The sequence below is a fragment of the Mesoplodon densirostris genome, chromosome 17 (genome assembly GCF_025265405.1).
Source record: "Mesoplodon densirostris isolate mMesDen1 chromosome 17, mMesDen1 primary haplotype, whole genome shotgun sequence".
NCBI lineage: Eukaryota > Metazoa > Chordata > Mammalia > Artiodactyla > Ziphiidae > Mesoplodon > Mesoplodon densirostris.
The window spans coordinates 46253462-46278997 of NC_082677.1; the positions used below are offsets into that span (position 1 = coordinate 46253462).

The 25536-nt window shown below is 38.1% G+C and overlaps 1 protein-coding gene and 1 non-coding gene across 4 annotated transcripts in view; both read left to right on the forward strand.

Annotated features, from left to right (window-relative positions):
• Positions 1 to 25536, forward strand: part of PIBF1 (progesterone immunomodulatory binding factor 1) — a 202632-nt gene that overhangs the window by 12261 nt on the left and 164835 nt on the right. For all 3 annotated transcript variants that reach the window (XM_060079826.1, XM_060079825.1, XM_060079827.1), the window contains exon 5: positions 2054 to 2173. In XM_060079826.1, the coding sequence (XP_059935809.1) occupies positions 2054 to 2173 (120 nt within the window). The remainder of the gene's footprint in view (positions 1 to 2053; positions 2174 to 25536) is intronic.
• LOC132477842 (small nucleolar RNA SNORA11) lies at positions 19201 to 19330 on the forward strand. Its single transcript, XR_009530346.1, has one exon. It is a non-coding gene; the product is annotated as a small nucleolar RNA SNORA11 (small nucleolar RNA).

The window sequence follows — 25536 nt, forward strand, 5'->3', positions numbered from 1 at the left end:
ATTAGCCTTAAGGGCGATGATGCCATCACACATCATGTAGCCACCGGCAGGCACTTAACGGGCATAAGATTAAGAGTAAAACAGGCAAAAAATCTTAGTATGACTAGGAAAATAGTTTTGGTCACATGGATTTCCTGAAAGGGTCTCAGAGTGGCAGGGTGGGACCAGGGCTCTCAAGAGCACACATGGTACACAAACTGCAAGTTTGTGACATATAGAGGTCATTTCACCCTGAGAGGCTTGAATTTTTTTCATCTGTAAAAGAGTTAATAATAATAACAGTGCCTTTTATTCAATAGCTTGTCATAATCTATGATGAAAAAGAATCTGAAAAAGAATATGTATATATATTTATATGTATAACTGAATCACTTTGCTGTATAGTGGAAACTAACAACATTGTAAAACCACTATGCTTCAATTAAAAAAGAATAATAATAACAGCAACTTTCTATTGAGGTAATTGTGAAGATTAACTGTGAATTTGTATGTAAAATGCTTAACACGGTGCTTAGAACATAGTAAACACATAATAAATATTATCAATTCTTTTTGCTGTAGTGGTTGCTACTCTTGGTTCTCATTTGGATAAGGCTTCCAGATTAATGATTTCCTACAAAACGGAGTACTGTCTTTTGTCCAGCTTTTTATTTAACATAGCTTGAACATAATTGTTCTGCCCAAAGTACTGTCCAAAACCAATTAAATATCTCAAGTGCTATAATTGAGGCTTTATCCATTGTAGATGGAAAGCATCCCATTAGTGGCAGGCATACATATTTTTGTTCTCTGATCTGTTAATGTTCCTTGTCTTATCTTTTGTTTTCAGACAGTACCATCTTAACTAGTTAATTATACACAGGTTCATTGCGTCAAGTACTAGCCTTAGGACTTGCCTCTTACCAAATATGGTACTCCTGCAATACAGCAATACATTAAGGAGTTTCAGATTGTACGCCTATACAATAAATATTCCCTAATTGCCCTCTCCTAATTTGCTGATAGCTTAGTTTTGTAGGAGCTTGTTAGTTGGAACACTTTACTAAGTTAGGGCAGGCAAATTCCCCTTAGAGAATTACGAGTGGAAAGAGAGGTCTGAACTGAATGGAACAGTGACATGAAGATACCTCCTGATTCATCCTGATTATCCCTTCCACAGCGGTGGTAGTAAGTAGACTTCACCAAGAGCCTACGGTGTAGGCTTTTCCTATATTTAGGCATGGGAGATAGAGCAGTGCACAAACCAGACAAAAACTCCTGTCCTCACAGAGCTTACATTCCAGTGGAGCAACACGCACAACAAATTAAAAGTGAAATATGTAGAATGTTTGTCATAAATGCTATGGAGAAAAGAGCAGGAACGAAGAGTGAGGATGCTATTTTAAATCAGCGTAGGGGAGGGAGTTCCCTGGCGGTCGAGTGGTTAGGACTCCGTGCTCTCACTGCCAAGGGACCGGGTTCGATCCCTGGTCGGGGAAGTAAGATCCCACAGGTGGCGCGGCCCCCAAAAAAATCTGGTTAGGGAAGTCAGGGAGGGTTTTACTGATAGGGTGATGTCTGGTCAGAGACCCGAAGGGAGTGAAAGCATGAGCCGTACATTTATATGTGAGAAGAGCTTTTCTGTCAGAGGAAAGAGCAAGAGCAAAACTCTGGAACACTTGGTGTGTTGAGGAAATAACAAGCAAATAGTGTGGAGTGAGCAGTAGTGGGAGGTAAGGAGTAAGGAGAACATGGAGTACTGATAGAAGAGAGGAAAGAGAGACCATGTCACAGGCGGGGAATTACAGATAATCTGGGCCTTGAGGGGACTTAATTGAACATTAAGACTTAATGAAGTATTAGTGGTCAGGGACGATTAAAGACTGTCTTGTATCAGTTTTCTACAAATAGAACTTTAGTATACAGGCATATAATCTGAAACTCCTTAACACTTTCCTTTATCATCTTAATACTTTTCCTTGTATTACTGATAATTGAGAGTGCTATTAATTAGCAAATTTTAATTGTAATTTGGGTCTCGAGACTGCTTATTAATTTGATTTTTTTTTTAAAGATTCGGTTCCATGAACTAGTGAATCCATTAAGAAAGGAAATCTCTGAACTACAAGTGAAAAAGAAGGACCTGGCAGAAGAGTTAAGTGACAACAAGGGTCAACTGAAACAACTGACCGAGGTTTGTATGATTTTGATCCCTGGTGTGAAGAAGCTCCAAGAGGTCCTTAAGATTTGTGATAGGGAATGTAAAAATCAGTGAAAGAAAAATGGAACTCGGGGATGCTGACTGCTGTGATTCTTCGTAAGTAGTGGGAAGGAGGTGAGACTGGAAATAGCCATCTTATTTTGGCAGGGTGCGTCCATGACATTGACCGTAATCCCCGGCTGAGTGTTTTGTTGTTGTAACTCATTTCATTCTCAGTTCTTCATTACAGATCCGCCCTGTTGGTGATAAGAAAGGGAGCCCTTGTCCATTTATCATTTTGTCTCTTCATCAAATACAGTTAGTTCTCCTAATACGTGTTCAGAGCACATGCACTAATATTAGTATCCACCCCAATGATGCCTGGTGCTGTGCTAGGTGCTGGCAGCAGTGAGTACAAGAGAGACAGTGCCTGCCCTTCCAGAGTTCAAATTCTAGTAGGTTGGAGTTATACCTTAGATGATATCTTGACACTCATTCTTTGTGTGACCTTGAACAAGTCATTCAATGTTTCCTGCTCTGTCAAATGAAGAAAATAATACTATTTGTCCATGTACTTCATTGAATTGACCACATTTCTGTTTCAAAGTAAAAATGTGATTTTTAGCAAGGTTGCCTATAAATAACTATTTTGTGTCCTATTTCAAGGGCAACTTTTACCAAAGATCTGTTATCCAGAAATAAACAATTATGATTTAATTTACATTTTGATGCTCTGATTTGCTGCACTGTTAGTGCTGGACGGAATCTACTTCAGTCATTATAGAGCCAACATTATAGGCAAAGGAAGACTCAGCTTCCTTCTGCTCATAGGAGCATTGAAGTCATCAGGAGCGATGCCAGAGAGGCCGATGTGCTGATGTGAACCCTACCACAGGGGTCTGTTATAGTGTTTTTTTCCTGCTGCTAACCTGCCACATTGTGCAGGTAACCTGTTTTGCACATTTAGAAAAATAGCTCTTAACTTTTAAAAAATTTGCATCTAAAGTCAAAATAATAAAGGACAAAGAAGACCTCAGTTTGGCTGCTAACTAATTTTGCAGCCTCGGGCAAATCATTTAATCTCCATTGTCCCTGTAGAATGCCCAGGATGGTGATGGTGGTGGCAACAGCGGTGGCGGTGTGGCACAGGGTTCGTTAGAGACAAGGCAGATAAGTTTTCAGGCTTCGTGCTGCAGCACCTTATGGTATGTCAGCCTCCCTCAGGGACTTCTTATTTTTTAGAGGGAGGACTGGAGGAGCTTTCTATCCTTGTTTCTATCAAACCACCTCTATTTTAATCACTTTTGACATTTGGGGATTCTAAGAGTACTTTCTCCTGAACAAAGGATTCTTTGGACCAAAAAAAAAAAAAAAAGGCTTGGATCTCTAAATTTATCATTAGTATGTGACATATTTTTACTGTGTGGTAAAACAAGTCCCTCTACTCTCAAGGGTCGGTAATGGCATTGTATCCCAGATTTTAGTTTGTTTCAACTTGTGTTAGGGTTCTCCAGAGAAACAAAGCCAACAGGATATGTAAATATATATGGAGAGACGTATATTTTAGGGAATTGGCTCTTGTGATTGTGGAAGCTTGGCGAATCCAAAATCTAATGGGGTAGGCTGGCAGGCTTGGGGATTCAAGGGAGGGTTGCAGTTTGAATCCAAAGGCAGTCTGCTGACAGAATTCCTTCTTGCTCAGGGGAGGTCAGTGTTAGTTCTAGTGAGGCCTCAGCTGATTGGATGAGGCCCACCACATTATGGAAGGTAAACTGCTTTACTCAGAGTCTACTGATTTAAACGTTAATCTCGTCTAAAAAATGCCTTCACAGAAACATGTAAAATAATGTTTGACTGAATATTTGGGTACCATAGCCTAGCCAAGTTGACATAAAAAATAGCCATCATAGAACCTTTCCATGTGCAAGTTTGCTTCTTAAAGGTTTACCACCTCTCAGCTGAAAATATAATCTTCTGTCTTAAACCTTTTCCTGAACTTAATATAAAGAGAGATCTGAATCACATTCAGGAAAAAAAGAAAAGTAATGCCTTATCTCCATAATAATAGGTCTTAGAAACTCAGAGAATATGATTTAGACATAATAGAATTACTTTTGTATTAAAGCCACCCTTAAAGTTAGATTCTTCTGCTCTGTCAGGGGCCTAGTACAGGTCAATTTGCCCAACACTCAGAAAATATAGACTGAAAATTTTTAAATGAAAAGTCACCAGCAAGGACCTTTTTATGATATAGTGAATAAATGTTAATATCTAATATTAAAAGAAATTTTTTTAACAATATATTGTGGGGGGTTATCTTTTGAAATGGTTTGTTAAATTATTTACTGCTCTGGTATCTGGGGAATTCAGAGATACTAGTTTGAGTTTCATCTCTGCAACTCGACGATGGTGTGATGATCTTGGATAAAAAACTTAGTCTTTACTACCCCTCCCTGCAGTCCCCATCTGTAAAATAGGGATGAGAATATGTAACATCTGCCTCACTCACATGGCCATTATTATGAGAATAAAATTTATTCAATAAATAATTCACTGTACCTTGATTATGTGGCAAGCATTGTTCTAGGTGCGTGGAATACCTCAGTGAACAAAACAGAGATCTCTGGCCTCATGGAATTTACGTTTTAAAAGGAGTGCAGGGGGCTTCCCTGGTGGCGCAGTGGTTGAGAATCCGCCTGCCAGTGCAGGGGACACAAGTTCGATCCCTGGTCCAGGAAGGTCCCACAAGCCGCGGAGCAACTAAGCCTGTGTGCCACAACTACTGAGCCTGCGTGCCGCAACTACTGCAGCCTGTGCGCCTAGAGCCCATGCTCCACAATGAGAAGAAGCCACTGCAATGAGAAGCCCGTGCACCGCAACGAAGAGTAGCCCCCACTCGCCGCAACTAGAGAAAGCCTGCGTGCAGCAACAAACACCCAACACAGCCAAAAATAAATAAATAAAATAAATGAATTTATAAAAAAAAATAAAAGGAGGGCTTCCCTGGTGGTGCAGTGGTTGAGAGTCCGCATGCCGATGCAGGGGACATGGGTTCGTGCCCTGGTCTGGGAAGATCCCACATGCCACGGAGCGGCTGGGCCCATGAGCCATGGCCGCTGAGCCTGCATATCCAGAGCCTGTGTGTCTGGAGCCTGTGCTCCGCAACGGGAGAGCCCACAACAGTGAGAGGCCTGCGTACGGCAAAAAATAATAATAATAAAAAATAAAAGGAGCACAGGGAGGGACTTCCCTGGTGGTCCAGTGGCTAAGACTCCATACTCGCAATGCAGGGGGCCCAGGTTCAATCCCTGGTCAGGAAACCAGATCCCACATGCTGCAACGAAGAGCCCACGTGCTGCAACTAAAGATCCTGCATGCCACAACTAAGACCCGATGCAGCCAAATAAATAAATATTTTAAAAATAATAAAATTAGGGGCTTCCGTGGTGGCACAGTGGTTGAGAGCCTGCCTGCCAATGCAGGGGACACGGGTTCGTGCCCCGGTCCGGGAGGATCCCACATGCCGTGGAGTGGCTGGGCCCGTGAGCCATGGCCACTGAGCCTGCGCGTCCAGAGCCTGTGCTCTGCAACGGGAGAGGCCACAACAGCGAGAGGCCCATGTACCGCAAAAAAAAAAAAATAAATAATAATAATAATAAAAATAAATTTTTAAAGAAAAGGAGTACAGGGAAACAAACAGTAAACATTATATTGGAAAGGAAGCACAAAGTAAAATCTCGAGTTTGCAGATAGGAAAGTTTTTCTGAGTGGTAGAGTACTACGCTAGTAAGGCAAATTGGAGAAAGATCTCAGAAGATTAGTAGACTGATTATAACCTGTGTGTTTTCTTTTATGTAACCTCTCAGTTTATGATCCCCAAATTAGCATATTCAAAATTGGTCACCAGCCCTAGAGACTATATTTTTTTTCTGTTTTATTATGAAAGTTTTTGAGCATAGGTAACTAGAAAAAATTTTACAATGAACACCAGTATACCCATCACCTAATTTCTGCCATTAGCATATCACTATACTTATCTTAATCACATACCTGTCCATCTCTCCATACACTGGTCATATTTAATTTATGAGAAATTGCCAGGCTGTTTTCTTTTTAATGTATCAGTAGCTCCTCTTTATTGTTGGGTAATATTTAATTGTATGGATATATTCATTCTCCAGTTGATGGGCATGTGAGTTATTTCCACTTTGGAGAGATTATAAATGAAACTACTACAAACATTTGAACATTGGCTTTTGTGTGGACATACATTTTTGTTTTTCTTGTGTAAAATTTAATAGTCAGATTTTTCACTTCTAGATTTTCATTTGGTTATTATAGTTTTTATTTCTCTGCTATTTGTGTATTCATTGTAAGCACATTTTCCTTTACACCACTGAGAATAGTTAAAATCTCTGCTTCAAAATCCTTGTCTTCTAATTCCAAAATCTGAGTCACCTCAGAGTTTGTCTCTGTTGATTGTCTTTTCTTTTAAGGATGGGTCACGTTTTCCTGTTTCTTCAAAGGTTGAGTAACTTTAAATTGATAATTTAAATCTGAGTAAATTTAGATGTAACAGTGCAACTGTTATGTTGTGGAGACTGCATTTTGACAGTGCTGATGCTTTTGTTTTAGCAGGAATTTAACTGGTTTGTACTCAGATAGCATGCTCTGTCTCTTGGGCAGCAGCTCAAATTTCAGTTAGGTTTTTTTGGCCTTAGTAGGACTGCTTGGGTCTGTCCTATACGTGTGTTGTTGAGGTCAGCCAGAGATCTGGCAGAGATTATCCGCAGAACTCAGAGTGCCCCTTTTCTGGCTGTCTCTAGAATTCCCTCCTCACTTTAGAGCAGCTGAGTTGCCCCAAACTCTTGTTTTCTGGTTCTTCAAGCTAGAAAGATGAAGGATATTCTGTTGTACCTTTATCATCCAACTTGGCACATAGTAGGCCTGCCTTCCAGCTAAAAGGCATTTTAAAAAGAGAGAGAGAGACCAGGAAATTTACCCAGTGCTGTTCGCTTCTTCCTCTCGTAGAAGACGTCCCTCCAGAATCTGCCTGATTTTGGTCACTTTCAGATGGTTGTTTTATATTTCGTCCAGAATTTGAAGTTGTATCTGCAGTAGGGTTGGTGAGATGGGAACTTGGAACCATCACCAGAAGTGGAATCACCTTACAATTTTGTTTTAAACACAGGTGAAGGAAGAGAAAATCTAGTGTGTGCATGTAAAATATTTAGCTTTGAAATCCTCTGTTTTCTCTAAAAAGAATCTTAGCTTCGTTGGAGAATCTTTTTTCTCAACATGTTTAACTTTGTACTGATATGGGTGATGACTCGTTAGGCATTATGAAGAAAAATATTAAAAGCAAAATAAAATACATCACTAGACCTTGAACAAAATGTACAGTTTTGAACATTGTAATTTTGGTTGTTTGCACTACTTACCTATTAATAATTATTGAATTCCTGATATAGCCATAAAGTTCAGAGTTTGGACAGTAAGATCTGGTATTTGGGCAGCTGAGTTTACTATCTGAGAACATATAAAGATTAGTATGTGTCAAATGAACACCAGCAGCTGGGGAAAATGTGATTGAAGTTCATAGAATCACAAAATCATAAAATCACATAAGGTGAGGATTGACTTCCAAGGGGATAAACACAGGACCAATACAAGATGGTCCTATTTTATAGAACAGGTAGCAAATTAATAGGAAACTTAAAAGAGGAGGCAAGAGCCTCAAAAATGGCAGCATCGTGGCAATTCCATGTGGGTTACTAAGAGAAACTAAGATATTTGTTAGTTATGTCTCTGAGTTTTAAAACTGGGAGTCAGGAAAACAAACTTTCCGCTTTACTAAGACTGTTGGATTGAGTTTTGTCTTTTCCAAAAATGAACTTAATGTATTTTTTTTACCACATGGTGGCAGCATATATCCATTTATTTCTGTAACCGGTTTTGGGCTACTCAAAACATCTTGTCATTTTTGACCTAGAGGCCAAAGTGTTACATTGTTACCTTATTATTTTCATTTATATTCCTTATTTCATATCCATTGCCTTAAACCAATCAAATACTGTGTTTTTCTAATAAAATTTAGTAGCTCTATAACTGGGAGATAGAATTTTTTAAAATTGAAACTTTTCTGGCAAAACATGTAGTCTTCAGATCAAAGGTGTCTCAGTTATTACACTGATTTCATAATTACACCTAACAAAAGCATTCACAAAAAGCCCCACAAGTACACAGTTAATTGTGCCTTTATTCATATAAGCTGCTAGTTCATGGCAGATATGAAGTGAAAAACTGATTCGTTCATATCTATTACATGAAATGTAATAAAATGTGATTTTTGACCTTTAAAAAAGAAGTCGCTCTTCCTGAAGGGCCAATTTTAGTAGATTTCTGGAATTTTCTTTCATATTTTTTTCCACATCTTTAGTTATTTGGAAATAATATCTGGATACTAACCCTGGAAAATAGGGCTCATCTTTTACTTCAAGTTGAGAGTTTTTTTATAAGCATCAGTTACATAGTCTAATTATAGCATATTTTGAGCTGTATTTCATACATGAGCTTGTGTATGGTACTTAGTGTTTTCATAAGTGCTATACGTTTATTTCCTATTTATGAAATCTCTTTGTAACAGGTCAGAATTTTGGTCCAGTACATGTAGCTAAGCTATGTGCAGCTGTTGTGCTACTGTAGAGTTATTTCAGCGTGCTTCTTTTCAAAAGAAAGAAATGTTAACAATATTATATAGGGCATTAATGAGTCTGTACTTAAAGCCATTAAGTTTCATGAGGAAATGGTGAAATATTTTTCTCTTATGAGAACTTTGGTAACTAGGAAGCAAGAAGAGTGTTTTGTTTAAGAGCACTTCCTTGTTTAGGAAACATAGTTACATTTATTGAAAAAAATTCTGCAAAATTACCTTGAGGCTCATCTTAAGTATTCATATATGAATAATCCTGTTAATTTTATTTGAATGAAAATGAAGTATTTCATTAATGATACATACTTGTTAGTCGGGTTTTTTAATTTCAGGGCATTATTGTTTCTTTTTTATCCTGCCCAACTGATGAATTTAAAATTCCTTTATAAGATACATGTTATGATGATACTCATCAGTTGTAATTATTTTTGGGTATCTGACAAATTCATTAGTGAACAATAATAGTTTTGCCTTTCTATATTACATTTAAGTTGAATAAGCACTGCTTAAAACTTAGATTCCTGGATACTTTCATAGGTTCTGGTTTTGGTTTGAGACGGAACTAAGAATCTCAATTTTAATAAATAACCTAGGATTCTAATGTGGCAAGTTCATGGACCATGAACACAAATCTCTTTTGTTGTTGTTGTTGTTTACTTATTGAGGTACAAAAACACTTTATATTCTTAATTAAATTTCGTATTTTTAATTTTATGTATTATAATAATAATAATAATTAATAATTTTAATGTATTTATAACATCCACGAATATAATTAGAATAACACTAGCTGTAGTATTACTGCTTGGAGTTTCTAAAGCCTATTTCTTACGTATACATCTAAAACCTGTTGCTTCTTTATAAACTTGTTGTATGTCTACAAATTATGTAAATGACTTAAAGATAAAAGTTCATGAGGAGGGAAAAGTTCATGGGAAAGCTATAATGAAGGCAATTTAAAATAGGATGTTATCAGGGAGAAGCCTCCTTTAGCTAATTGTTTTATACATGGCTGTAAGAGGAAAAAAATTTTTAAAGAGTAATATGGCCTTTTTTTCCCCCATCTGCCACTGTGTTTATAATCTTAAAGAAATCCAGTGGCATTGTTAATTTATTTCAGGGACAGATTTTGAGGGGTTTATTAGGTCTTGAGATGAAATTTTGAACCTAGTGGCCAGGATGGTATATCATCATATTTTGGGAAGGGAAAACAACTCATGAGGGACCTTACCAAGTACTGTAGCTTCAATCTGGGTACACTATGAACACTTTGTTCTCTTGCTATACACATCTCAATCCAGATTCTACAGACATAATTTGGAGTGTCTAAGAGGGGATTTTTTTTTATCGTTTTAACTATGATTTAATTTCTTTATCGATATAAAAAAGTAATTAATAGCCATATATGCTAGATCATCTGAATAAATCATTTATACTGGAGTATTATCCCCATGACGTTCATGCCCATGTTTGCATTTAATTTTGTCATGGCATTAGCACCACAAAAAATAATTTTAAGAACAGCCATCAACTTGATATGTAAAATATGCATTTCAGCCAAATAATGGCCAGATGTTACCATGGGTCACTGTATGAATAAAGGTTTCACAGTTCAAATAGAGAAAAACAGTGTCAAAATTGAGTCATCATACTACTGGGTATAGCCATGCCAAACTCAAACCTAAATAAACTCCTACTTATTGTAACATTTTGAAGTTACATGACATAGTCAATGTAAACTACGGAAAGAATAAGCCTTGCTATTGAGGCATGTTTGAAAGCGATGACACCCTACATGCATTTCATTTTTCCTTTTTTTTCAATTCCAATGATCTGCCTCTTCTTAGCCAAGCTCGCATTAGGGCTAGCAGGTGGCTAGACCTGACTGAAGTCTGGGGCTTTGGGAAAGCTAGTGTTCCAGTTATGTATTGCTGCATAACAAACCACACTAAAAACTTCGTGACTTAATTTTTATCTGTCACAGCTCTGAATATTGATAGGCTCAGCTGGATATTTCTTACCTGTCTGAGGCTGGAGTCATCGGAAGTCTTCATTCACATGTTTGGGGCCAGATCACTCTCCAGCTGGCTTCTCCATGTGACTAGTTTAGGCATCCTTCAACATGGCAGCCTCAGGACCTGGCAGTTGGTCTCCAGAGTGAGTGTTCAAGCATAAAGAAACCCAGGCCAAAGCTGAAAGTCTTCTTAGGACCTAACTTTAAAGTCCCACCAGCATCATCATGTTCTCTTAGTCAAGCAGAGCATTAAAAGGAATAGTCTTCAGTCAAGGAATATCTTGCCATATACAAGGGAAGAAATTGAGAGAGGCCATCTTAGAAATAGGCTACCATGTTTGGGGTGTTTCTCCCCTGGCCTGAGTGAAAGCCTGGACACGGTATGAGCAAGCCCTAAGCAAGACCAGAACAGATTGTTGACAGAGCTTAGCCTGTAAAAATCTATAGGACTACCCACCCCTCCCACTCCAGATAAGGTGAATAAAGTCTCCTTTGCCTCCAGAAAGCTGAAGAATAAAGTATTCCATTGAAAGAGACTGCCATATTGACTGTAAAACCACACTCATTTCTATCTATCTATAAGGAATATGCTTAATGCATATTGATAAAGATTGAAAATTAAAGGGATGGACTAACAGTTATGAAAAAAGAACAAGAATGTAATAGTAATATAATATAAGGTGGAATTTAAGATTAGAACCACAAAACAGGGTAACAGAAAACAATAATGAAAGGTGATTTTAGAGACAAACTTCTACATATCTAGTAACATAGTAATTATAAAGAAAAGGGTTTTAGAAAAACAAGGAGAACTTAATGAAAGTGTAATAATGGGGGGAAAGTTTATAATGTACTTTCTACAGAATTGGATAGATTTAATAGACATAAAAATAAGTCAGGGTAGGGCTTCCCTGGTGGCGCAGTGGTTGAGAGTCCGCCTGCCAATGCAGGGCACACGGGTTCGAGTCCTGGTCTAGGAAGATCCCACGTGCCACGGAGCGGCTGGCCCCGTGAGCCACAATTACTGAGCCTGCGCGTCTGGAGCCTGTGCTCCGCAACAAGAGAGGCCGCGATAGTGAGAGGCCCACGCACCGCGATGAGGAGTGGCCCCCGCTTGCCACAACTAGAGAAAGCCCTCGCACAGAAACGAAGACCCAACACAGCCATAAATAAATAAAAATAAATAATAAATAAATTTAAAAAAAAATAAGTCAGGGCTAGAAGAATTGATTCAATCAATAATTTTGATTTAGTTGCTATGTATAGAGCTTAACATTCCTTGACCAGGGAATAACTTTTTTTTTTTTAATGTCAATGAAGGGAATTCCCTGGCGGTCCCATGGTTAGGACTCTGCGCTTTCACTGCCATGGGCCCCCGTTCAATCCCTGGTTGGGGAACTAAGATCCCACCAGCTGCACAGGGTGGCCAAAAAATAAATAAATGAATAAATAAAAGGTCAATGAAAAGTTGACAGAACTATCATGTATACACTTGACCACATAGTAAAATAATAAATTTTTAAATAAAGATTTTGTAGTCCCTATTTTTATCCTAATTTAGTAGTGATAATTAAAAGGTGAGCAGAAAATGTTTAGAAATTAAGAAACATTTTTTCGATCAAAGAAGAAACAAAAAGCAAACAAGAGAAACATATCTTTTAGATCATAGAGGAAGTGAAAACAAGAAAGCAATTAAAATGAGAACATTATCAAAATCTTTTAGACACATTTAAAGCTGTGCCAGGGGCTTCCCTGGTGGCGCAGTGGTTGAGAGTGCGCCTGCCGATGCAGGGGACACGGGTTCGTGCCCCAGTCTGGGAAGATCCCACATGCCGCGGAGCGGCTAGGCCCGTGAGCCACGGCCTATGAGCCTGCGCGTCTGGAGCCTGTGCTCCGCAACGGGAGAGGCCACAACAGTGAGAGGCCCGCATACCGCAAAAAATAAATAAATAAATAAATAAATAAATAAATAAAGCTGTGCCAGAGGAAGACCTATAGCCTTAAAGTGCCTTTATTATTAAAGAGAAAGATGAAAAATAAAGACATGTAGTAGTCATCTTAGGAAGGAAAACAGAACAGTCAAAATAAGGAGTTTGGAATTATTGGACATTAATATTGCATGTGGCTCTGTGAAAAGCTTGAAAACTGAAAAAAATATCCCAACAAAATGTAGATTACTAAAATTAGCGGAAGTGGAGAACTTGAATAGAACGATTACCATAGAGGTATTACAGAGTGAGTGAAGATGTACTGTTGATGAAGTTACCAGGTTCACAGATGGATTACACTGATAGGTTCACAGTTGATTTCTATAAGCACAGCTGATTCCAGTTAAATAAACTATACCAACCTAGTATTGAAAAAGATGGAAAGCTCTGAGAAGGATAGTACAAAAGCAAAACAAAACAAATCTATCGGCTAATTTTACTTATTGCTAAAGATGCGAAAACTCTAAATGTTCAAAAATGAATTCTAGCATTGTATCAAAAGAATAATACTTTACGACTAAGTAAAGTATATTCTAGGACAGAAAGGATTATCCATTACATCTGCAACTTTAAGGTCAATAACCATGTGATTGTATCATTAAATGATAAAGGATGGTAAAATTCAGTGACCATTCCAAATAAAGAGACTTAAAAATATTTACTTAAAAAAAGCCCTCAAAAAACTTTATCCTAAATGGCAAAACAGTAAAACCTTTTTCTGTGAAAATCAAGAACCAGACACAGACTGGGTTGCTCATTATTATCTAACATGGTCTTGGAGGGCCCTAGCAGATGCACGAAGAAGAAAAAAACTATCCATGTAAAACTTTGAAAGGAGATTAAAATTTTTTTTCTGTTAGTTTAAAAAGCAGCTAAAATTAATGTAGAAATCTGATATTGTGACTGAATGCAGGATAAATGTGTAATTGACCAATAGCATTTCTCTAGGTTTAGAGCAATAACTGCTAGAAATGGACTTGGGGGAAAATACTTAATTCATGGAGAAAGTAATGGACTTATATGAAGAAAACGATTAAATCTTATTGCTGTACGTGGAAGCACCATATCTCAGAAAGGAGACAAAGTCATAAAAATAGCAATTTTTCCACTGTTAATATATTAATTAAATGCAATTACTTATATTCTGAATAAATAATATATAATAAATGCAGTTATTTATATTATCTATATTATTATTGTTAATATATTAGTATATACTGTTATATACAATAATATATTAATATTAATATATACTGTCATTAATATATGCTACATATTAATATATACTAAATTAATATATATTGTGTGTTCATATGTTAATATTAATATATACTGTTAATATATTAATTAAATGCAGTTATTTATATTATAAATAAAATATATAACAAATGCACTTATTTATATTATTTATATTATAAGTTAAATTATATACCAATAATTTTGTTATCTTCTGTGTTTGATTTTTTGGTGGAGGAGAGAAATGCCATAGAAGGATTGGGATTGGATAAATGATTTTAGTTTATGTGAATAAAATAAATGTTCTGAAATTGCCAAGAAAAATGTGAGGGGAAGAAATGTGCAAGGAGAAAGCTGAGATGCTGGGCCTACCAAGATCCCAGTATATACTTCAAAACTACTGAGGTTAACTAAATGTGATACTGGCAGAGAAACAAACATCAGTAGAACAAAATATAGAAACAGGTCTAATTATATACCACAATTGTGGTCGTTCAATTCAGTTGAAAAAGAGTGTTGTTTGTTTGTTTGTTTGGGGTTTTATTTATTTATTTATATTTTTGGCTGCGCACGGGCTTTCTCTAGTTGCAGTGAGCGGAGGCTAATCTTCGTTTCGGTGCGCGGGCTTCTCCCGTTGCGGAGCACGGGCTCCAGGCACGCAGGCCTCAGTAGTTGTGGCACGCGGGCTCAGTAGTTGTGGCTCACGGACTCTAGAGCGCAGGCTCAGTAGTTGTGGCGCACAGGCTTCGTTGCTCCGTGGCATGTGGGATTCCCCCGGACCAGGGCTCAAACTAGTGTCCCCTGCATTGGCAGGCGGACTCTTAACCACTGAGCCACCAACGAAGTCCCAATGAGTGTTTTTTTAGTATAAGGGTCCTAGCACAACTGGATGTTATTCATCTGTTAAAAAAAAAAAGTTGGTCCTCACATTCCATACCATATACACATATTAATTCCAGTTGGATTAAAATTTTTAGAAGGAAATCTAGGCCATTACTTCAGTAATCATGCAGATTCTTAACTCAGGGTCCACGGGCCTCCAGGTGGAATGGGGAAAACATTATTTTCACTTCTTACTGAAATTTAGCATTTCCTTCAATTACAGGTAAATACAAAAACCACAGTAGGACTGTCACTGCTGATGACTCTGTCAGCATTAGAATTCAGGTATTTCCATATCACAGTGTAGTTATTGCAGATATCTTTAGAGATTATGCTCATCACTAAAACTTCAGTGTAGTTGTAGACCCCTCACTGGATCTTATCTTTAATGCATTAATCAAAAAGGACATGTATAACTTTAAAAAATATTTCAGTAGTTTTATTGCAGTGTACAATTAACCCCTGAACAACATGGGGTGCTGACCCTCTGCACAGTTGAAAAAAACTGCATATAACTTCTAGTCAGCCCTCCCTATCAGCAACTGTGCATCTGTGGATTCAACCAACCACGGATCGTGTAGTACTGTAGTATTTATTATTGAAAAACATCTGCATGTAAGTGGACCTGCACAGTTCAAACCTGTTGTTCAAGGGTCAGCTGTGATTTGTTTCCTTTGTAATTCTGTGTATTTTAATTTTTGATTTCAGAGACTTTAGTCTCAGAAGGGGTTCACAAGTATCACCAGATTGCCAGTGTGGTCCATGGCCCAAAAAAGTTTTGAGACTTCCTAATTTAGATGATTATTAGCAGTGCTTCTCAAACTTTAATGTAAATATGAGTCACCTGGGGATCTTGTTAAGAGGAAAACTGGCAGAGTAGTTCTGGGATGGGGCCTGAGACTGTTCACTGTTGGCACACCTCCCGGAGTGTATTAGTGCTCCTGGCCTGAGCTAGTTCATGGACTACACTGTGAGTAGCTAAGTTCTGGACTGAGTTGTCCAATATAGTGGCCACAGGTTTACATTTAAATTAATTAAAATTCAGTTCCTCAGTCTTACTAGCCATACAGGTAGTGACTACTATATTGGATGGTACAGATATAGAACATTTTCACCATTGCAGAAAGTTCTGTTGGACTGTGCTGTTCTAGAGGTTGGGGTAATCTTAGCCAAGACAGAAACAAAAAGCTTTAAAAGAAAAAGACAAAAAGGAAACCACAGGCAAAGTTTAATATTTAAAGTACACATTTGGGACAAAAATTGGAATGATCAAAAGTTAGTATCAGCACTATTTCTAGCTCTAAGAAGTTAACAAGAAATAGACAACCCAGTGGAAAAATGGGCAAAGACTATAATAGGCATTTCACAAAAAGTGCAAATCCAAATGTCCAGGTGCTCAAACTAGCTAGCATTTTGGGAAATACAATTAAAGTAACAGTGAGAACTCAGGTTGGCAAAAATGGAAAAGGTCTGATATCTGTGTAGATACAAGGAAAAAGATACAAATGTTACTGGTGGAAAGGTGAACTGCCATAGTCTTTTGGAAAGACATCTGACAACATCAGTTAAAATGGAAAATACGCGTTCTTCAACACAGCAACTGCAGTGCTGGGACTCTGTCCCATAGAGTAAAATACTAGTATGTAACCATAAATGCCTGTCAGCACAACAAGGAAACGTTTGCATAAACCACATACAGTGTACACCCTGGAATATTGTGCAATCATTGACAAGAATGAATTAGAGAATATCAGTTGATTTAGGATTGACACCAGGTATCTGTCCTCCCATTTGTGTTGTGTGTGTTCTTGAGTATATGAACATGGAGAAGAATAGGGAAAGATACATGTTACTTAACGTGAGTTACCTGGGCATGTGGACGGGAGTCAAAGAGGAAGAGAGGGAAGAAAGAGATAAAAAAAATATGAAATTCTTGCTCTTAAACTTACCAGTATGTAATGATAATTCCATAATATATATCTTTTCATTTATAAAACTTATAAAAATTTATAAAATTGTGTTTGTGTATGTTTAAACTGTTGAAGTATTTTAAATAATTACAGTAATTTACTTGTAAAACAAAAACGACTTTCTTTTGCCATGAATGAGTCACCTGTTGTTGCACCATACATCCTCATTTGCTTCAAAAGCTAAAAAAAATTGTTTGAACCTGACCGTAAACTGATGAATCAACTTAATTTTTTATTCTTTCTACCCACACTTATTAATACTTTTAATGCTTATCTAAATCACTTAAAAGGCATGGGAAACCATACCTTTTTGCATTGATATACTTAATTAACTTCTTTGAATTGTAAGGGAGATTTTAAAGATAATTTAGCCACTTGGTCTATTTTAAAATGTTAAGATTTAAATATTTTTGGTTCAGTCATATTTGGGTCAATACCTGTTGAAAGGCCAGTACTTCAAATTTGTTTTCGTAGTTTGCCGAATAAAATGTTGGCTATAAAAGTTGCCTCTCAACAGATCAACATATGGTTTAGCAATGGAGGGTTCTGGTAGATCCATGAGCTAGTTATGAATAACAGTCATACAATGTTTAGTACAATAGTAGGCACATAGAATGAGTTGGTGAATCAGTGTCCTCACTTTGCAGAGGCAGCAGTTAAGATCCAGAGACCTTGGGAATTCCCTGGCGGTCCAGTGGTTAGGGCTTGGTGCTTTCACTGTCTTGGGCCCGGGTTCAATCCATGGTTGGGGAACTAAGATCCCACAGGCCACCCAGCGTGACCAAAAAAGAGAAGGTCCAGAGACCTTGGCTTGCTGGAGCAGTTAGTAGCAGAGACAGATTTGATCCCATGTCTCTATCTTAATCTGATGTCCACGACACGTGATGAAAGTTACCTTTCTTCATCTCTCATCTCTTTCTTCATTATTGTTTAAAAGTTTTCCTTTTAGAAAAGGTTAAACTTTTATGTTTGGGTTCACATTTATTGAAAAGATATTGAAGATTATCATGTAATAGAAAATATTTAAATGTTCATGTTTTCTTTTTAACCCAGAGTAGACTTTCAGTTCTTCAGTTTTGTCTTTTTTTCCTTAAGACCTCAGAAGAAGTCCAGAATTTTTTCTTAAATAATATATTTCTTGAGGATCTTAACAACAACAAAAAGTAGTCTCTGGGAGCAAACAGACTGTTGTTTCTTAAAGGAACAGTCTTTAACAATCAAAGATTAATTAGGTTTCTTGTTCTTTTCAGTATTTAGTTGCTTGGAGTAGATTATAGGCAATGTGAAACTTGTAAGAGTTCTGAGGAGTGACTTCTCATTTTCTCAGAATAGCTCATCAAGACATTTCTTCTCATTCACTAAACTGCTACCCAACGTAAACTGCTTCAGATCTGAGCCATTGACCATAAGATAAATGACACTATTTCCCATTTCTAATTTTCTTAGCTGTTCTGTCTCTCCCCAGGCAGGAGATCACTTCATTTATTAAAGATTTATTTTGAGACAGAGGTTACCACTCTCTTCTCAGTTACATGGTGTGAGAGACAGAAGATTTAAATGATGCTTAGAAATTGTATCTAAAGTAATTGCTTTTGGGTTTATACAGCAGCTAACTGTTTAAAATGTGCCTATTGAATCTTTGAATACATTTTTACTTTTTGTAGAAAACATTTAGATTCGATGTTATTTTGTCAAATTATTTTTTAAATATGTATTTAAGGAATAATTGTAGTAATTGTTTTAAAGGAAGGGAGTCCAAATTTAAATATGCATTATTCATGCGCCATATTTGAACCTGTAAAATTTGCAATAAGTTTTTTTAACACCCTGGATTTGAGCAGTAAATAATATTAACTTCCAATCAGTGGTTTTATAGGTTCCATGGAATAGAATCTTTAAAAAACAAACTTGAAGTTAAGCAAGGAATGAACTATTTATGAATTCAAGAACCTAAATTCTAGCTCTATCTCTGCTAGCTCTGGAATCCAGAGGTTTATGTGAGTGTGGAAGTGCCACACTTAAGGACAAATCACTTAACCCCCCTAGGCCTTAATGTTCTTGTCATGGAAATAAGAAGTTAGTAATAGATTATCTCCAGTCTCTCTTTCATCTCTGAAATTCTATAACTGTGAAACGCTCAGCTGGTGTGTTTGGAAAGAAGAGCCTTGCAGGGGGATGGGGGAGAAAAGACATCTCCTTTTAAATATAAAAGCTCTAATGGGTTATGCTCTGAGCAGGGGGTCTGAAGAAATGGCTCGTCTGTTTATAACACACCCGACAGGAATCAGGGTTCATTGTCACAAGGGGCACAAAACTTGTGGCCTTCCTATGAACAGATACCCAACACGTATCCCCCCCTTCACCTGCGCGTGGCTGCTGGGCAGGACCAGTGGGACAGGGCTCAGTACTGGAAGGAAAGCTACAGTACAACTAAAGTTGGGGTGTTTGCCACCTGGAGCCTGTCCGGTCCACGTGTGGCTGGGCCATGAGTGGTGTTATAGGCATAAAAGCTTTGAACCCCTCTCTTCAAGGAAAAAAGAAAAATAGATTCCGTGTATATGCCATTCTGGAAAAGGCAAAACAATGGAGACAATAAAAAGATCAGTGGTTGTCAGGAGTTTGCGGGGGAGGGGAGATGAATACATAGAATACAGAAGTTTTTATGAGCGGTGAAAATACTTTGTATGACAATTATAATGGTTTTATGTCATCATACTTTTGTCCAAACCCATAGAAGTGCAACACTATTCACTTCATAAAGCGAACCCTAAGATGAACTAGGGACTTTGGTGATTATGATGTGTCAGTGCAGTTCAGCCTTAGTTTACAAAAAAAAAAAAAAGTCTTAAAAAGAATTAACACTCAGGGTAGACGTTTTTGGCAAAACCTTTGTTTCACTTTTATATACGTATACACATTATATATGTGTTTGTTGGACTGTGATGTAAAATGTACTTTTTAGAATAAAAAGGTTTGCAGGTTACTGTAGTTATCCTGGCAAATAAAAGCACAAATTAATCGAAAAAAACAAAAAGCTCTAATAGCTGATAACTTTGCCAAAACACCGTATAATATAAATTTTTCAGTTTTTATATCAAACAGTAGAGAAATATATAGAGTAAAAAACTGTGTCTCTTTATTACCCCCTTCCATCCTGCTCAGGCCTTTACCCCTTCAGTGTGATCCTTGCAGTCCCCCTTTCCATTCCTAAGACCAGGATCCCTGCAGAACTTCTCCCCAGTTAGCGTTTTCCTGGTTGAAGCCTCTTGTCTTACTTTTTTAAAACGTTTGTGTTGTAAAGAAATTTTAATTGACTTTTCACAAAGTGAACACACCCATTTAACCAGCACCCATGGAAGCCCCTTTCAAGCTGCTTTTCTCAAAATATTTGAGAAAATTCTGTGTATATGTTGCATCGATATCATTGTTTCAACTGAGGTGTTTTATTTGCAGATTTATGATAATATTCTTTAATTTTAGTTGGAAAACTGATGATTTATTAATCCTTAATTTTTAAAGTCACTTTTGCTACATCTTGAGCTGGTTATTTTAAATGCTAGTGCTGCATAGTCCCTTTATATTTCAACATTAGTTGACACCACAAGCATTTCCAGCGTAAACTACTATGTGAGGGTTACTGGCTGTAACCAGAGAGAAGGCAGGTCTTCACGGAGCTTCAGGGTGCATATCAGGAAAACCGAGGATTACAGACAAGACAGGAAAACATACAACTACAATAACAGATTTACTTTTTCAGGCTAGAGATAGCCTTCTATTATTTCCTCTTATGAATAATTTAAGAGATGGAAAAGATGACATTAACTCTGGCAATCAAAGTCAGTTCCATTCTAGATGTGTAGAAAACGGGCAAACAGTTGAAATCTCAGTGACTTAATTGTCATTATCCCTTTGCAGTTTTTTTTTCTTTATTCAAAAAGGACATTGAGGGCTTCCCTGGTGGCGCAGTGGTTGAGAGTCCACCTGCCGATGCAGGGGACACGGGTTCGTGCCCCGGTCCGGGAAGATCCCACATGCCGCGGAGCAGCTGGGCCTGTGAGCCATGGCCGCTGAGCCTGCGCGTCCGGAGGCTGTGCTCCGCAACGGGAGAGGCCACAACAGTGAGAGGCCTGTGTACCGCAAAAAAAAAAAAAAAGGACATTGAGACTTGGCTGTTAACCAAAACTATTTACTTCTTATGTAGAAATTTTCTGTTAGAAATGGCTGGTGATTGGAAATTTTGTGTTCTCTTTCTTTATGTTTAAAAAGATTAAGCTTTTTCCTTCTTTGGTTTCAGTCTATTTAATGTCCTCTTTTGCTCCTTCTTTTCCATAAACATTAATTATAAACTTTCTATGTTATAGACAGAGTACTAGGTACTAGAATTATAGAACATTTCCTTCAGTTTTTCCTTTGATGTGAGAGGCAAGTAATGGCTGCCCACAGCACATGTGATGTGTTTTCTGATGAGGTAAGAACGAGGTGCTGTGGAAAAATATAAGACAGACATCTAACTCAGATTTGGGGCTTGGAGTCTTCCCACAGAAGGTATTGCTGAGTTCGGGTCAGGAAGAATGCATAGGAATAATACGAAGTAGTCTTCTCTACCATCTTTAGCCTTAGCCTTAAAGTTCTGCACAATCATGGGTTTGATTCACTTTTTCTTTTTTCTTTTTTTCCAAAGCTATGCCTTAACCTATTTTATTTGCTAATAGTAAGTGAAGCAGATTATTTTTTTCAAAATATAAAGGCAATCATTTTATTTAAGGGGAAGTTTTTCAGTTGAAAAATCTTAAAAGATTTGGTAGGATATGTACCTTCCTATATTGAACTTCTGCTTATACTTGGTCATATAGTGTTTATATTTAAAGAATATATATATATATATATATATATATATATATATATATATATATATATATATATTCACACCCACACATATATACTATGTTACAGACATATGCATGTACAATATAATAAATACACACATATGCATATCTCCTATGGAATTGCTCTCTGCTCCAGAATTTTATACCCTGTATATTTCAGGGCCAGGTATTGATGTCCTCTCTAGATCTTAGATTTTGGCACTTCCACATTCACATAAACCCCTACCTTTGGGGGGGCATTCATTTCATCTAGATGCCCTACTCTATAACCTTCTTCATTTGCAGACCACTGGGACATTGTGTTTTACTCAGTGGAACCCGTGGTCTAGATTTAGTCTTCCTTTCTACCTTAGCTTCTGCCTGGGTTACTTCCTGTGATTCATCCACAACCTTGGCCTTGCACTTGATTGATCTTCTCATTCTGAATGATTACCTCTTCTTTTCTTTAGCACTCAGGTTCATGGCCCATGTTCTGTTCCTTGTTTCCCAGAACTGATTTACTTCTGAAGTTATCAATTCAGGCTGACCACTGAACATACTACTTCCTATATTTCCACGTTTTTCAGTCAACTGCTTTCAACCTATCTTTAGCAGAATTTCCAATCCATATAATCTTTTTATCCGTATCTTCCTAAATGTCTTTTCTTCCCTCTTCATCATGTTACCAGTCTTAAACCTTTCTCTTGTCAGTGTTGTCGAATTCCTCCCTGTCTTTTTATCGAACTTGCCTGACAGAATCTCAACTCTTTATTTTTCCGCATGAGAGCTACTGGAGAAAATCACAGAGGCAGTAACAAGGCTATAAGTTTATTGTTACCAACTTCGAATGGGCCCACACAATTGTGCTGTAATTCTATTTTTTCTAGTTCTCTCATTTTTCACAGCAGTTATTTTAGGCATTCATCACTCTCCTCACATCTCCAGCTTTCCACTTTCCTTCTCCCTCTCAGCAAATGACTTGGTATTTCATTGCACAGAGAAAATGGAAATCCTCAGATGAGAACTCCCACAATTTCTTGCCATAAGCATATTTACATCTGTACTCGTTCTGTTTTGTTTGTTTGTTCTTACTGTTTATAGTGGGAAGAGGCTTTCAAGGAGTGGAAAATCATATGCCTTTAGAAACCAAGTGGATAGTAGAAAATAGGTGAAGCAGTAGGGTAAGGAGTATTCTGTGACTTGTAGGTCATTGATAAGAGCTACCTGAGGACATCCAAATTCAAGTTTTTAACACTCTGTATCAGCTGGAGAAAAGCCTGCCATGATGAGCATGGCTGCTGGTCTAAGAGAAGTCCTCACAGTGAAGATGGAGCCCACACCCTGAGCCTTCTTAGGGGCTTTACTGCTCTGCCCCCCGACCGTGCCCATTTTCTCCAGCATCAGTACTTCGGGGTTTTTTTGGTTTTTTTTTTTTTTTTTTTTTTTTGCAGTACACAGGCCTCTCACTGCTGTGGCCTCTCCCATTGCGGAGCACAGGCTCTGGACGCGCAGGCTCAGCGGCCGTGGCTCATGGGCCCAGCTGCTCCGCAGTATGTGGGATCTTCCCGGACCGGGGCACGAACCCATGTCCCCTGCATCGGCAGGCGGACTCTCAACCACTGTGCCACCAGGGAAGCCCATCAGTACTTCTTTTGCTGTTCTTTCCCATCGATATTTAAACATGTCCAAGCTTGTTCCATCTTTTGAAACCTTCATTTATCTCTATTTTCTTCTCTAGCTACTTCACTTTCTCCACTTTTAAACTAAAGAGAGAATTGCCTACAGTTCGGATGTTTGACCAATTTAGATTGGAGTCCTTACCACGCTGTTCGTGAGCTCTGAGACTTTTATCCTCTCCAAGCCTAGTTTCCTCAACTGTAAAAATGAGGATAATACTTAGCTCAGTCATAAAGTTAAGTATTAAGCAAGAGAATGCATGTATAATAACACGAAGAAGGACATATTGTATATTCAAATATATTTGCTTTAGCCCCTGGCAGTCTACTTTCTGTCCCCATCCCTGAAGAGTTAATGGATTTGTTTATGGGTCTCTTCTCAGTAGTAATTAGTATCCCTGACAGTCTTGTCTCCTCAAAGTAGCTCTTCTACGGTTGTCCCTGCCACACACCCCTGGTTCACCCTCTGTTTCTGTGAATACCCCCTCAGGTTCCTAGGGCTCTTTGTCCTTTCCTCACCCTTTAAATGTTTATATTCCTCAGGAGTCTGTCTCAGTCTTTGTGCAGTTATTAAGGTTGAGCTATCAATTTGGCTATAATCTCCCTAGTAGCCAAAGCAAAGGAAAAGCATTGTGATGATATTAATTTATAGTTCATGATCACTTACTATGTGCTAAGCATTTTTATAAGCCCTTTTCATGTATTACTTGATATAATCTTCACAACAACTCTACAGGGTAGATGAGGTAGATGAGGACAATGAAGTGCTGAGACGTAAACGTGCTCGAAGTGTTACTGCAGGTAATTCAGTTCTGGACAGTTGAATTCTGGAGCTTTCCATCCTAACTATAACACTATACACTCTCCCGAAACAGTTATATGATTAGTCGTGTTTAGAAGGGTAAAAGCATTCTTCAGGGGAACTAAAGCATCTTCTGGGACTTAGGTCTGAAATGACGTGTGTGATGATTCTTTGGGGAGACGATAGAGTATCCTCAGCTATGATCCTCTAATAAATACCATATAGTAACATTTCATTCTCATGGAGAACATCAGTGCAGAAGAACATAGTATATACCAAAGCAAAGCACAGCCAGTATAGTTTTTCCATTATTACATTTTTCAAACAGCCCTTTGATAGAAATTTGGGAGCTAACATTTCAAAGTCATGGCTAATAGTTTAAAGGGGACAAAAACAGTCTTACTTATCTTTGTATCTACAGTGTCTAGCCCAGGACCTGTCACTTAGAAATAGTTCGGTCAGTATTTGTGGACTGAATGCGACCACACTGAGCTCATCAGCTCCTAAAAAAGAATGACTTGGGACAGGATGTATTTCCCGTGACAGGTTCTGGGGGTGGAGTTGATGGTTGCTTGCAAGATCTGATGAGTTCAAAGTGGGAGAAGAAGTAGGAACTCCATCTCTGTGTCCTGCTTCTCCTCCCCATTCCCATATTCATGCATTTCTTCATTGATTTATTGAAAAGTATTTCATTCTTACTCTATACCAAGTCCTGTGTAAAGTGATGGAGATCCAATGGTGAGCAAGACAAAGTCCCTGCCCTTGAGATGTTTACACTCTGGTGTAAAAAAACTAATTTGATGATACACTAAGATCAGTACTCTAAAGGAGTATTGACAGTATTCAGCTATTCAGGCAGTGTGAACAGATTAGAGCAGGGGTCCCCAACCTCTGGGCTACGGACCGCTACCGGGCCACGGACCACTACCAGGCCACAGCTTGTTAGGAACTGGGCCGCACAGCTGGAGGTGAGCAACATGTGAGCAGGTGAAGTTTCATCTGCCACTCCCCATCGCTCCCCATCACTCGCTTTACTGCCTGAACCAACTGCCCCCCCACACACCCCTCAGCCCCAGTCCATGGAAAAATTGCCTTCCACGAAACTGGTCCCTGCTGCCAAAAAGGTTGGGGACCACTGGGTTAGAGGAAGCGTAGTGTGTTCAGAGAACCTCAGATCTTTATTAGGGTTGGAGGTGAAGTATGATTATGAGA